General features: G+C 42.0%; 1 protein-coding gene across 2 annotated transcripts in view; it reads right to left on the bottom strand.

Annotated features, from left to right (window-relative positions):
• Positions 1-15,293, bottom strand: part of SPI1 (Spi-1 proto-oncogene) — a 40,630-nt gene extending 25,337 nt beyond the window's left edge. Inside the window, exon 1 of one of the 2 annotated variants that reach the window (XM_077322439.1) lies at positions 14,982-15,293. In XM_077322439.1, the coding sequence (XP_077178554.1) occupies positions 14,982-15,026 (45 nt within the window). In that variant the 5' untranslated portion in view covers positions 15,027-15,293. The remainder of the gene's footprint in view (positions 1-14,981) is intronic. The other variant, XM_077322438.1, reaches the window with a different exon arrangement.
• Positions 15,294-15,843: the final 550 nt, after the last annotated feature.

The following is a 15,843-nucleotide window of genomic DNA, read 5'->3' on the forward strand; positions in this document are numbered from 1 at the left end:
GGGAGTTGCCGCTCAGAGTAAGAAGCCTTCCCCAGCGGTAAGTCCTCCGGCCAGCTTCCCCTCACCCAGGGAGCCTTCTGCCGAGCCCTGGGGCAGGCTCGCCTGCCCTTGGGCCCGCCAGAAGGCCACAAAGCCCACTCCCGAAGGTCTGAGCCTTCTGCCAGGCCCTGGAGCAGCCGAGCCTGCTCCTAGGCCTGGCAGTAGGCCGCGGAGCCCACCGCCCCCGTCCCGAGCCTTCTGCCGGGCCCTGGAGCAGCCGAGCCTGCTCCTAGGCCTGGCAGTAGGCCGCGGAGCCCACCACCCCCGTCCCGAGCCTTCTGCCGGGCCCTGGAGCAGCCGAGACTGCTCCTAGGCCTGGCAGTAGGCCGCGGAGCCCACCGCCCCCGTCCGGAGCCTTCTGCTGGGCCCTGGGGCAGCTGAGACTGCTCCTCGGCCCGGCAGAAGGTCCCAAGGCCACCTACCTTCCTCTGTTCCTCCCTTCCTCCCAGCATTCCCTTTGCCCTTTCCTTCCCTTCCTCCCAGCATTCACTTTGTTTTTCCCTTTCTCCCTTCCTCCCTCTCTTCCATCTGCCTCTTTCTGGCTACCTGTTTCTCTGCCTCTTCTTCTGTCTCTATCTTCCTCCCTTTCTTTCTGTCTTTCTGTCTCTCTTTCTCCTTTTCCTCCTTCCTTCGCCCCATCCCTCCACCCACCCATCATGCTAGGGCCCGCTGTATTTTGGCCACAGCGGGCTTAATATCTAGTATATTATATTTTATTTATTTATTTATTTATCATACTTCTATACCGCCCTCCCCGGAGGCTCAGGGCGGTTTACATTATAACAGAGAACCTTACATAAAACAGTCTGTAGAACATGTACATTGATAACCAACAATTGCAACCAACACAACACAGTATAACAGTAAACAGTCATAATACAAACAGGTCCAGGGCTTGTTGATGGGATTCTGAGGGGGGTGGCTTATTGACTGAATTCTGAGGGGGGGTGGGGGGGAGCAGGGGCCCTTGGTCGCTGTAGATTACATCTGGTCTCGGCCAAATGCCTGGTGGAGGCATATATCTTTTATTTTAGCAGAAAGATTTTTAAAAATCACCAAACTAACCCTGAAGTTAAGATATCATAATATTTAAATGTGACCAGTCTGTTAAAAATAAAAAACCCTTTTAGTTGGCTGATTTGATTTAGCTATTTTAAATAGCCAACAGTTCCTGAATCTTAAGTGGAGAACTATAGATTTTAATAGGCAATAAAGATCTGTACTAGCTGACAACAGACCGCTGTAGGTTGCTGATGGGCTGAACATAAAATAAGAATATATATTGATTTTCTTAACAAGTATTGCAAGCTGGATTTGTGTTTATGCTTTGCATAATGACCAGCTGCCATTAGTTTCATGCAAAAGCCTGGGTACAAAGCAAAAGTCAGTGAATTTCATCTTTAATATTGGTATAGTTGCTAATTAGCACATAAGTAGTTACATGATCCACTGCTATCTGTTCATAATTCAGTGTTACAAAACAATGCATAGCAGGTAGCAAATTCCATTAAAATCCAGCAGCATATATAAAAATGTCTGCAAATTAACTATTTTCTTATAGCCAGCTTGGTGTAATGGTTAGGAATGCAGACTTCTAATCTGGCGAGATGGGTTTGATTCCGCGCTCCCCAAGCCAGCTGGGTGACCTTGGGCTCGCCACAGTACTGATAAAGCTGTTCTGACCGAGCAGGTATATCAGGGCTCTCTCAGCCCCACCGACCTCACAGGGTGTCTGTTGTGGGGAGAGCAAAGGGAAGGCAATTGTAAGCTGCTTTGAGACTCCTTCTGGCAGAGAAAAGCGGCATATAAGAACCAATTCTTCTTCTTATTTTTTTGTGCATTTCAAGTATTCTCAACATGCTCTGTTTAAGGCTACCAATGTCAAACTGGTTCCTACTGTACCTTTGGCAGCTTGATCTGAGATATAAAAGCAAAAAGCTTTATTCAGAAAGAGTTCCTAGGTATAAAACCTCGTTTTCGTATTTTATTTCCTCAGTAAACTTATTTCTGAATTGGGTTTCCCCCCCTCTTTTTTCAGGGATACAAACAAAGTCTTCAACCCACTATTTTAAGCCATTTATAAGATAGTTACCTTTATGGACCATTGATACTAATAGACCAAATTATATGGTTTAAAATATAAAATATAAGGTATATAAAATATAAGAATTAGGTAATGGATTGAAGACTTTGTTTGTATCCCTGAAAAAAGAAAAAAAAACTTGTTCTGAATAAAGCTTTTTGCCATCGCCAGCTTGGAAATTTCTTTCTGTTTATTCATCTTTGGCTGACGGGTCATCTCTGCTTGATCCGAGATATTAGCAGATAATAATGCTAATCATACTGTAAAAGCTTAATATGCAGATGAAGACACAGGAGCATTTATTTCCATACAACTTTGATGCTTTAATGTTGAGGGAGAAATGTCCATCATTTCCTTTACTTCCATCTCAAAGCCATTTCCTGGGATCTGTGATACTACAAACACATGTTTGATTGGAGGTGAATGCATTTCAAGTTGTACCAGGGGATCCCTTGGAATTATAGATCATCTCCATGTGACAGAGATCAGTTCCCATCACTTATCCCACCCTCAGCCTAACTCATTTGACATGGTTGTTGAGAGAATAAAGTGGAGGAAAGAAGAACAACATTATCCACTTTTCATCCCCACTGTGGAGAAAGAGGAGGTACGGATGAAGTAAATAAATAAATAGATTGATATGAACCACATGTTCTTCAGACACATATTGATCTATATGTTGTTACCCCAGACAAGAAGGAACAGAGTGCTAGGGGTTTTTCACTTATGTATATTCAGGCAAGTCCATGAGGCTTTTTTTTAGAAAGGACAAGTCTAAGGTAGGGATGCCAGTCCTCAAGTTGGATCAGTGGATCCCTTGGAATTATAGATCATCTCCATGCGACACAGATCAGTTTCCATGAAGAAAATGGCTCTTTTGGAGGGTAGACTCCATAACATTGTACTCCATTGAGTATCCTCTGCCCCAAATCCTGACCTTTCCTGGCTGACATCCACGCAGAAGCACTATCATTATAACACATGATAGAATAAATAATACATAGAAGTGTTGGAGAAAAAAGGTGGTTTACAATAATATTTTAAAACATTCCCTGTTAAAACCAAAACAAAATAGCAAACCCCAAATCCCCCTCCCCCTTAACCCCTCTCACCCTTTCAAACCTGCCTGCCATTCAACCCCTCTCAAAAACCCTGGCAAACCAGCAGGGCTTTCACTGCTGAATACCTCTGAAGAGTGTGCCCCCCTCACCTCTTCAAGAATCCCATTCCACAGAGCTGGAGCCTTGATGGAAAAGGCTTGGTCTCTGGTTGATGCCAGACAGGACAACCTAAGTTGGAAGGTAGCTATAGTGTTGCCATATGGTTTCCAGGTCCCTCTTGGCAACCAGCAGGTCATGGGAACACTGACTAGAAGAGAAAGGAAGGCCCAGGCCACAGTGCCAGTATCCTACAGGAAGTGACATCATTATACTGCAATGTCACTATGATGCTCTGGTACATGGGCAAAACCTCTATGGTAAAAATAGCGTCTACCATAGGGATTTTCCCCAAACAATAGAACATTGCCTGGATGTTGCTGGTGTGATGACATCGCTTTTGGTGCAACACCAGCTGCCTGGCCTGGGCCCTCCACTTTCTCCTGGTAAGTCTCTCTGCTGGCCAGCTGACTGGCACTGAGGAGGTTGGGTTTCGTGGCAGGGGACTCCTGCCTCCACTGGGGGGTGGGGGGGCTGACAGTTCTAGATAACCAATAGATGGTTGCCTGATAACTGGTCACACATAGTTGGCACACAGGGACATATGGAAGGAGACAATACATGGAATATGTGGGTCTGAAGTCATGAAAGGCTTTAGAATGGTTAGAACTGCTGAAAAAGTTAACATCCAAAACACCCAGTGTGCTTTTGGCCATGCTAATATTATGAAAAGCAACTGACGGCACAATCTAATGCAAAGTTGCCCAAATAAATGATCTAGAGCAGTGGTCCCCAACCTTTTTATCACTGGGGACCATTCAACGACGGGGACCACTCAACGCCTTTTACTGAGGCCCGGTGGGGGGGGGGTAGTTTACTCCTCTACTCTCAACCACTGCCCTAACGCTCTCTGATCGCTATGGTAATGTTAAACATCCCTTCAAAATAAGATACAGACACGCCACAACAATGAACATAAGGAACATTTTATTTTCATGGAAATTTTAACTCATGACAATGACAAATCAATGGGAACCCTGAGCTTGTTTCTCTGCAACGAGATAGTCCCATCTGGGAGTGATGGGAGACAATGACACCCAAAGTGTGTTGTAAAGGGCCGGGGGGGATGAAGTAAAGGGCCGGGGGGGGGGAGAAGGCGTCCTTCGGGGCCCACCTCCAATTAGTCGAAGGACCACATGTGGTCTGTGGCCCGCAGGTTGGGGATCGCTATTCTAGAGTTACATGGGAAACTTCAGTAGATTAACTACTAATTGTACCAATTACAGTGCACCTTTATTTTTTCCATGATCAAGAACCAGTTTTATTTCTCATGTGGACAGAGTGGAACAGAGTACATAATGTTGGTAGAAAATTGGTATTTAAATAGAACGTTAAATCAATGGATAGGATCAATATCATGTTATGACAATTATCATCTGTTACATTTAAAAAGAGATTTATCTAAGGGTTATACCTCAAGTGGAACTGCAGTTTGGATGTTAATTTTAGGGCCCAATCAGAACATTTTCCAAGATCATTACTATGGGGGCTAGGTTATTTCCAACACATGATTTTTGCAGCATATAATAGAGCTAATTCACAGGGCCTTTTCGCACGGGGATCTTTGTTGCAAATTGTTTGCGGAATGAAAAATCGCCATTTAAAATAGTGGAATTCGTCGTTATGCATACCTGCCTTTGTAGTGGAATCAGTTGCGTTTTTTAGCGTTTCCCACAGGCTTCCGGTCTCGGCAGAAATCGCTAGAAAGGAAGCGCTATTGCCAAGCTCGTCCCGCCCCTGGCCGTCAAGCAGCCAATGGGCAGCCATTAGCATGCTCCCAAACAGCCCCTTTCCCTTTAAGAAAGGTTTTTTTAAAAAAAAAACCGACCCATAGCAACGAATCTAGGTAGATTCGTTGCTACGGAGAGACCCATCCAGCTGCCTAATGTGAGCTGTCGTTTGATTGTATGATCGTTTGCACGCTGCCTCGAGTGATAAAAAAAAATCCCCCCCCTCTCACGGGCCCGATTTTCGTCTGAATTTATGTGTAAAAAATAAAGGGACTTTATTTCAGCAAACGGGCTTTTATGTGGTTTGTGCTTAGTGACTAAAGGTGAAGGACTGAAGCCAGGGAAGCCTCTAAACAGAAAGAGGCTCGCTGGTGCGTTTATCCCCGCTCGCTCGGAGAAAAAAAAATGGCGATCGCTTCGCCGGAAGTTTGGAGGAGAGAGCCAGGGGGAGGGACTTTGAAGAACCAGCAACAATGGTAACGCACAGGTCTTTAGCGCTACTGTTGCAGATTGGTTGCAGGAGTGTATCGCTATCCGGAGGGTGAATCCACTTTTCTGGATTCCCCTGAAAGCGCTACAACGAAGCGCTTTTTGCGGGTCAGTTTCAGGATTGTTGCAGATTGTCTACGACGTCGTGGGTTATGGCAAATTAGTAGCGTTTCCAATTAGCAACCATTGTGCTATTTTGAAGCCGTGCGAAATGGCCCCCACTCTTTCTAAATGTACCAGAAATCAAGTTATTTTTAATTATGATATAAATTTGCTCAGGCAGATGATTCAGAAACACCAAGTATGACTCCCTGTGACGTGCAGCTGAGGCTGGTTTAACTGACAGGCTTAACCTTATTTCCTTGGAAAGAATTGCAAAATAACTATGGTTTTTTCAGAAGAGGTTGGAAGAACATGTTAAGTGTTCTTTCTTAGAACGTATTCTGGACTAAGGCTATTTGTTTTAGTTCATTTACACTGAATATATGCCACATTTCCAAGAGGCTTTTCTAAAACAGCATTATAATTTACAATAGAAATAATATATATTTTTAAAAGCACCAGAATAAAAATATTAAAAGTGTTATTGAGCACTTTGTCTGCCTCGTGCCAGAGGAAAGGTACAGGGAAAGTTTCTCTCTCAGCAAATGGTCCTGCTCCACTACCAGGTCTTTCCTCCTGCTATTGAAACCCTTCTGAGAAGATCAGTGCTAGGCTTTCTGGCACTCCTCCAGATCTGATGGCTAGATGATCACCCAGGTTTGCTTAAGGTTCAGATCAAGTTTGGTCAGTGCCTGGTGCAATCCAAAAGACAGTTACATCCTTCTCAGTCCATTGAAGTCAATAGGTTTAGAAGGGTGTAAGTCTGTTTAGGATTGTGCTCAAAAGCACACATAAGTGTAAAAATATAAAATAAATCATTGACTTACAATGTTTAGATTTAATTAATTTCATCCCATTGGTTCTGGTCTGTCCCTCTGGGGCAAGAGAGAACAACTCTACCCCATCCTCTATATGGCACCCTTTTAAATACTTGGTTATCAAATCGCCTTTCCAGGCTAAACAGACCAAGCTCCCCCAACCTTTCTTCATACATCTTGGTCTCCAGACCCCTCACCATCTTTGCTGCCCTCCTCTGGACATGGTCATGGGAATTGTAGTCCATGAACATCTGGAGGACCACAGGTTGACTACCCCTGACATAAAGAACATACATGTATGGCAAAATGGACAATGTGTGGTAAAATTATTGTCTTTCTGTTCTCACAATCTGGAATCTGTCAAAATTAGCCATTGTGAACACTTTCAGTCCACATATATAAGAATGCTTTTAAAGTCAGTTAATAATCATTTTGGGTGTTTTGAAACACTGCTATTCTAAGTGCTCCATCAATATTAAGGGTGTGTTAAGTGTGTGACACAGTAATATTTTCCATGAAATTTTAATATCATATTTATTTATCACATGGTGGAATTATCTACAGAAAGCATATAATAATTTAAAAGGAGTAGCCAAGTTAATAAAATGATTATTGAGTTGGTCCCATGTTTTAAGGGTGGAATGTGTTCTCTGTTCCCTGCCATCACGCCATTTGTAGTCTTATGAACCTCTCTGATGCTTCCTACTCAGTTATCTTTTTCTCTTGAAAAGCTTCAAACATTTAAGACTTTCATCTACTAGTTCTATTATATCCTTTTATTATATGAGGCGACCAGTACTGCCCAGTTTACAGGACAGTTCCCCATTCTCTTCTTTGTTCTGTTTAATAATAATAAAAAATACACACACACACACACTCTAAAGTTGAAGGTGTGACTTTCCTGCCTTTAACTGGCATGAAAACAGGGTGGTTTCCTCCTAACAGAATTAGAAGGAAGCTTGGAGGGTTGCTTTTTCAAGTGTTCTCACAAAACACACAAATATGGACCTGTTAAGTGAAACATTCCAGTGCTGAATATGTGGAAAGGACCTAGCAAAATAATTAGGTTCTTATGATATATTTATCTGGGAGGAGTTATCTAGACTATCAGTACTCACATATTTTGAACAAAAGTGCTCCAGAACCGTGAATGCGTGACTCCAAATCAGATGCAACATGTACAGGCTGAATTGCCAACCTCCAGGTGAGTCCTGGATTGAGTCTGCACATTGCTTTTTATCCTCTCCTTGCCTGAATAAACCCCTCCCCTCTGCACTGTATTTGATTTTCATTTTCATTTTGGTTTTCCCTTTGCAACACCCATGATTGATCCGCGGTGACCCTATCTTTCCCCCACGATATCCAGGATTGGATATAACTTGCTATATAAGAACTAGCTATTAAAGCCTCCAGTATAAGTGTAGATGTTCTGCATTTTGTGGATTAACTTCCTACCCTGCGCTTCCAAAGCTGACGTAGTAAAGTAGTCTGTATCTGATTGGTCAGGGCATTAGTTCAAAGACTTCCTGGTTCCCGGTTGCAAGGATTCCCTTCCAAGACTTATTTTTGCTCCTATATGGGGCTGTTTTCAAGTGACTACACTCCAGAAGCCCACACTTTTTATAGCAGAGATTTGCCTCTTGGATTTATTTTTTCCTGTGAGGCTGCTGCTGCTGCTGCCTCCCCTCTTCCCCTCCCCTCTCCTTCCCCCCTCGTTCAGGAAAAGAAAAATAAGCAGCTTCCTGACCACTGCTCCCCTTCCCACTCGGAGCGTCCCCAGTCAAGTGCAGAACCCTTTCTGTTTGAGGAAGACCCGGGTTCAAATTAATCTGATGTCAGCACGATCAACAGTGAAAAAAACAAAGTAAGTGCAGAATCAACCTTGGGGAGCTCCCATAATTACAACCGATCTCTAGACTACAAAGGATAATTGGAAAAAATGGCTGCTTTGGAGGGTGGACTGAATGGGATTATCCTCAGCTGAAGTCCCTCCCCAGTCTCCATGCTTCAGGAATCTCTCAACTGTGGACCTGTATAAGGTAAAGGTAAAGGTAAAGGTATCCCCTGTGCAAGCACCGAGTCATGTCTGACCCTTGGGGTGACGCCCTCTAGCGTTTTCATGGCAGACTCAATACGGGGTGGTTTGCCAGTGCCTTCCCCAGTCATTACTGTTGGGTTTAAATTCGATCGAACTCCCAACCTCATGGGCAGAGCTTTCAGACAGCTGCCTTACCACTCTGCGCCACAACAGGCTCATAAACCTGTATAAAGCCACCCTTTGTTATGATAGAAGAGTTACATGATGGTTTACATAAATTTTCAGCTGGCAAGCATGTGACTCTTAATGCATTTCTTCCAGAAGAAAATGAACATAGGGTTGAAGTGATAGTAACAATTTAAAGGCAAAAGTCATATTACCATAAAATCATAAATACTAAAGAATGGAGAATCCATATGACTACAGTCCTCTGCTTATGAAAAAGCCAGTGTAGTGCAACAGTTAAGTGTCAGATGAGGATTAGGGGATAGGATTGCCAGCTCTGGGTTGGGAAATACCTGGAGACTTTGGGGTGGAGCTAGGAGTGGGCAGGATTTAGGGGCAGGGAGGGTCCTCAGTGTCTATGATGCTATGGAGTCCACCCTCCAGAGCAGACATTTTCTCTTTAGTCTGGAGATGAGCTATAATTCCAGGGAATCCCCAGGTCCCACCTGGGGACTAGCCTCCCTACATCAAGTTCCAAAGCTCTAACCAGCCCATTAAACTTAGTGGCATTGAGATAATCACTCTCTTCTGTCTATTCAGCTTTCCTTGAAGGGGCTCGTAGTAGTATAATATCCTCACTACATGAGGTAGAAAAAAGAAGAGGTTTTTATACCCTGCTTTTCCCTCCTTAAGGAGCCTTAAAGCTGCTGACAATCTCTTCCTCTTCCCCTCCACACAACAGGCACCTTGTGAGGTAGGTGGGGCTAGGAGAATTCTGAGAGAACTGTGATTGGCTCAAGCAGGCTTCATGTGGAATCAAACCCGGAGAGCCAACTTGGTGTAGTGGTTAAGAGTGGCAGCTTCTAACCTGGAAAGCTGGGTTTGATTCCCCACTGCTGTACATGCAGCCAGCTGAATGACCTTGGGCTAGTCACAGTCTTGTTAGAGCTGTTCTAACAGAACAGTTTCTCTCAGAGAGCTCTCAGCCTCACCTACCTCACAGGGTGTCTGTTGTGAGGAGATGAAGGAAAGGCAATTGTAAGCCACTTTAAGACTCTTTTGAGTAGTGAAAAGCAGGGTATAAAAGCCAACTCTTTATCTTCTCCAGATTAGAGTCTGCTGCTCTTAACCACTGTACCACACCGGCTTTTGTAGATAGGTTAGGCTGAAAGACAGTGACAATCCCAAGGCCACCAATGGAGCTTTATTGATGAGGGAATTTAAACCCAATTATTTCAGAACTTACTCCTACACTCTAACCACCAAACTGCACTGGATCCTTTCAGCCTTACTTATATCACTTCGTTACAGTGATAATAAAATGAAAGCAGGGGGAGGAAAGAGAACCAAGTATGGTGGGATAAAAAAGTGACAGATGGAGGTATACATGCACCTGCTGCTGTAACAGATAATTTTCTGAGGAGACAAACACATATATTTTAACCTTATAATTGTGTACATGTATTTTTAAATTTTTACATTAATTATACTTGCCCTTTCTCTCCAGTGCTTATCCAAAGTGACTTAAATTATTTTCCTGTCTTCCATTTTATTCTCACAACAACCTTACAAGGTAGCTTGGGTTAAGAAAGTATGACTGGCCCAAGGTCACATAGCAAGCTTCCATGGAAAACTGGGGATTTGAACCTGGGACCCTTAGACCAGTACTCCAACCAGGATGCCATGCTGGCTTTCTTACTTACCACTAGTAAGATGGCAGAGAGTTTGTGGCTACAAATTAGAAAGAAGCTTCTTAGTATAAGGAACTAGTGATTTTTTTAACTGGAAGTGTCGGACAATTCCCATCTTGCAACTGACATTCATGGATGAACTCTCATGACTGACCCCCATGATTCTCACAGTTTGAAATAGGTACGCTGGGTAAGTAACTATTCTTCCTATGCTAGTAATGTGTCACTTATAATAGTAATTATTTTATTTTTATATTCCAACCTTCCCTAGTCAGCTCAAGGCAGATAACATCGAAATTAAACCACAGAACAACAAATTATATATAAAATTAAAAAGTATATATAATTATAGATTAATTAACTTTTAAAATGATTAAAAATGCCTCCTCTTTACCATTAAAAACTGTCTATGGGGGGTTAGTTGATGTTTAATTGAGTCAGTTGGCTGCATGGGTTCTCAATCAAAGAGGCCAACGTCTTCTTACTGTTATTTCCTGGTCTCAACCATAGACCTGGCAGAACAGCTCTGTCTTACGGAACAGTTTAAGATCCCAGAGGACCCTGATCTCAGTAGGCACTACCAGGCCTAGAGATGCCACCTTCCAGGTGGACCTGGGGTCCACTTGGAATTACAGCTCATCTCCAGGCAATAGAGAACATTTCCTCTGGAGAAAATGGTCGCTTAGAAGGTAGACTGTATGGCATTGTACCCCACTGAAGTCCCTTTCCTTTTTTCCCCAAACCCGCCCTCTGCAGACTCCACCCTAGTTTTTCCTAACCACGCTGGGACCAGGTCTGAACAAAGCCCTGGCCCTGGTCAAGGCCAGTTTTACCTCTCTGGGAACAAGGACCCTGAGTAGCTTTTGATTATTCAATTTCATTTTTTTTGAAGGGCATAGTAGAAGAGGTGGTCCCAAAGATGCAGGGGCACAGACCATTTAGGGCGTTGAAAGTAAGAATCCAAATCTTGAAGGTGGAGTAGAAGAGAATTCTCCACAAGAAAAAAAAATATTGAATCTGATATGGTCTACAATATGCTGCATTCTGGACCAGTTGAAGTTTCTGTAGCATCTTCAAGGGCAGCCCTGTGAGAGTGAATGACAGAAGTCTAGCCTGGAGGTGAGTATTCTGTGGATCACAGTAGCTTGGTTGGGTGCCAAGAGGTAAAGTGTATGCTGTTGTGCCTGGTGAAGGTGACAGAATGCCTGACATTTGTAACCTGGGCCTTCATAGATAAGGAGGTGTCCAGAATCATACCCAGGCTCTTGACAGTGGTTGAAGGTGTTAGGTTGACCCCATCAAGAACCGAGAGTTGCACTAAATCGCCCTTGGCATGCTGACCTAGCCAGAGGACCTCCATCCCAGCTGAATTTAACTTCAGCTGACTTTGCTTGAAGCAGTCCACCATAGTCTCCAGACATCTGGCCAAAGAATCTGGGGGTGTAAATGAGTGGCCACCCATCAACAGAAATAGCTGGGTGTCATCCGTATACAGATGGCAACCCAGCCTGAAACCCTGGACTAGCTGAGTGAGGGAGCGCATGTAGATGTTAAATAACATCAGGGAGATAATGGTGGCTGCTACGAGTAGGTTCTCTTCCCTAGCACCACCTTTTGTCCCCAAACCTGAAGAGAAGACTGCAGCCATTGAAAGGCTGTGCCTTAAATTCCTATGTTAGCTAGGCATTGGACTAATAGCCTATGTTCAACAGTATCTAATACTGCTGTCAGATTCAGCAAAAACAGCAGCACTGACACACCTAGATCCCACTACCTCCAAAGATCATCCATGAGGGCAACCAGAGCACCCCATAACCAGGTCAGAAGTTGGACTGAAATAGATCAAGTGCCAATGTTCCATGAACACACACTAAACTACTTTACTCACAAATGGCAGATGTGAGACCAGGCAGTAGGAGGCTTGGGCGGATGGGTCTAGCCCCATTTTTTTCCAAAAGTGGCCTGACCATGGCCTCCTTTAATCCCTCCAGGAAAAAAGACAGGAGCAGATTAATAATCTTCCAGAGGGGGACACATATCTCCTCAATGCCAGCTATCTCCAGCTATGAGGGACATGGTCAAGGGGGCATGCAGTTGGCCAGACATGCGAGACTCCTGTCCACATTGGCCAAGGAGAATCGGCTGAAGTGATCCAATCGGCTGAAGTGATCCAATTGACACAGCCAATTTATCTTGTGAAATTAATAATGTTTGTACCTGTGCAGTTATTTTGGCAATCTGAAGAGTTCCAAAATAACACATTAAAAGTGAGACTGTAAGAACATTATGTTTATGTTTTCTGGAACTACCATCTAAATAATTTATATTAAATAATTTATATTAAATGTAAGGGTGATTTTTTCCCTTTCATAGTTCACCTTTTCTTGTCCACAAGTACTTTTGTTAATCTGAAATAAAGAGCAATCAGTTCCTTGAAATAAAGAACAAATGGCAAGCCTAGCAGATGTATGAAAATTGGGATAATCCAATTTGAAGTTATTGATAAGAGGAAAAACTTTTAATATTGGAATGTTTTTGTATCATTATTATTTCCCTGCTTGCTGAGAAATCTGGGACTATAATTAAAAACAAAAAATGAAAGAATAATTTGAAGATTATTCTTATTGCTTTCAAAGTGTGTTTAGACAAAATATGCTAACTGATATCTTTACTGAAAAAAGATTATAAACTTTTTACAATGATTATACCAGAAAGATTGGGAAAAAACTTTATTCATTAAGATGTGGGGTTTTTTAACCAAAAAGACAGTTAAAAGAGAATGTTAGAACCATCCTTGACAGAACGGAATATTTGGAAAAAACATAATGAAAAGCAGGCAGCAATGATAATTTTCGATGCGGCAAAAGATATTTTATAAACTTAATTCATCATTTTTATTTAAGTTACTGGAAAATATGAACTTTGGAGAAGAAATTTTAAAAGCTGAATGTGTTTTTGTGTTAAAACACCTCACTTTAATTGTGCAGATCAGATTGAGACCATTAATAAAAGTTGTGTGCCATTTAACTGATCTGGCTGACTACAAAATCAGTATACACATCTAGCATTATTGTGAAAAGGCAACATAAAGGCAACATAGAGGATTATGGATACACAGTTCTTTTATTGGTTCTCAATATTCCTTGCATAGTTACTACTTTCTGCAAATTCTAACTAGGAAGTATTGCAACTACATATAGTAACAGACAGTAACTGTTCTTTTCAAAGTTATTTGACAATGAAAAGTAGTTGATGATAACTTTTTAAAGGGTTGCCTATACAGATGCAGAAAAAAATGACACACCAATGCAGAATCAAGAAAGAGAAGGGGAAAGTGGTAGAATGGAGGGAAATGGTATTCCACGGAAGAATTTTTGAGTTTTACTCCCAGCTTCATTGCAGGATTTGTAAAGCATCCCTCTCATATAGAACTTCCACTATAATATTGCCTGAATCAATGACTGCATCCTTTACACCATGGTGCAGGGTTTACCCATCCCTACTGATCACACAAATGTATGTTAAGTGAAAAGACAAATCTGATTAGTCTTGTTTTCTAAATTCTTCTATATCTTTAAGCAAGGTTAATGTGGAGAATATGAAGAATTTAAAGTACATTTAACTCTGTTGAAACGAAATGCACCATTGTGTTTATGGCTGCAAGTAATACTTACAACCATAGTTTAAATCGTTATGTCACTTTTTTCTGTATCTGTATATGTAACCTTCAGCAGGATTTATATTTAAGTATATTTAGGGCCTGGGTATCATTTATTAAAATGGGGTTGAGTCTACCTTTTTTCTTCTTGATCTTGTGTTTATGGCCTGCACTTTGTACTTTTTAAGAGTATCCAAAGATATAGAAGTTTTTAGACCATATTTGTGTGAGATCTTACAGTGCTATCCTGAGCAGACTTGCACCCTGCTGAGTCCAGTGACTTCAATGGGATTAGAAAGGTATAACTCTGTTTAGGATTGTATAGCTAGACAATGATGAGATCCAATGAAATTAATGCATTTGAAATAAATGAAGTAAGATGCGTTCAAAGGAAAAGATATCACCACATCTGGAATGAAAGAAGAATGCTTGTATCTTCGGGGCAATAAAACCAAACCAAGGCCTGCGATTTTATCCTAAGCACTAAATAAGACCATGGAAGGAAAAGGCTTCTGTTTTTATCTCATTCTTTGTTTTTTGCCACCATTTATGTTTGGGGACCTGAGAAGACTAGACTACATATTTCATTGTTAATTAATGTGGCGAGTTCTAAACAAAGATTATTTTAGATAAGCCCAGACCCTAAGAATGAGAATAGACTGCCTAGAATTTATAGAACCATTCTTATCAACCACAAAGCCAAGTGTTCAGAAAACTGTACTAATTTTACCCACAAAAACAACGTAGTACCCTATCAGTGAAAGCATACAGAGGTCAGAAACAATGTTCACTTCCTGTACCTTAAGTAGCATTCTTCTAACTTTATACATCAAACTCCTTATGGCAATTTCCAAGTATTATCAAAAGTACAGCATTCTTCAACAACTCCAAGTTTTTTGCTCTGTGATCTGCCCATAAAACCGAATAAACAAATCAATCATTGATACTCACTGGGGAAATGAGGGAGAATCCTTCCATTTTGCACGCTTGCAACATTCAGCCAACTTCTCAGTAATTAATTCTCTGATTTAAATTATCCAAACCAAAGAAAAAATATGGAATTCCTTGAAGTCCCTTTTTCATTGATTAACCGCAAAACAATAAGATCCTTAATTACTTTTCATACTTTCCCTAAAGAGTTCTAAAGGTGAACTCTTTCCTCAGGCATATCTGAAGTTCCTGATTTTATGAAATAACTGTAGAATGGAGATAACCCTTGAGCTGTTGCAGCCTAGTGTGACATCAGAGCAGCCTCAAACCCAGTTTGCATAAATCTCATTTCAAGGAGTTGTGGCATTAACAGGAAGTCTGTCACCAGCTTGAGATCAGTCTTGGGCAGGTGGTTGTTATACGCTACACAATGTAAGCCCAACTCCAGCAAACAGAAGTGAATGGATACAGAGGAATAACATTTCTAGAGAAGAAGAAGAGTTGGTGCTTATATGCTGCTTTTCTCTACCCAAAGGAGTCTCAAAGCAGCTTACATTCGCCTTCTCTTTCCTCTCCCCACAACAGACACCCAGTGAGGGAGGTGAGGCTGAGAGAGCCCTGATATTCCTGCTCGGTCAGAACAGCTTTATCAGTGCTGTGGCGAGCCCAAGGTCACCCAGCTGGTTGCATATGAGGGAGTGCAGGATCAAACCCAGCTTGCCAGATTAGAAGTCTGCACTCCTAACCACTACAACTGTATGAAGATATTTGTCTGCAATAGAATACAGGGTTAAGCAGTGGTCTAAAGTAGAACAATTTTTAGTAAAGCCAATTTCTTTGGGACCTATTAGGTTATTTGAAGTCACCCAATCTAGTAGCTTAA

Source organism: Paroedura picta, chromosome 2 (assembly GCF_049243985.1).
Source record: "Paroedura picta isolate Pp20150507F chromosome 2, Ppicta_v3.0, whole genome shotgun sequence".
Lineage (NCBI taxonomy): Eukaryota > Metazoa > Chordata > Lepidosauria > Squamata > Gekkonidae > Paroedura > Paroedura picta.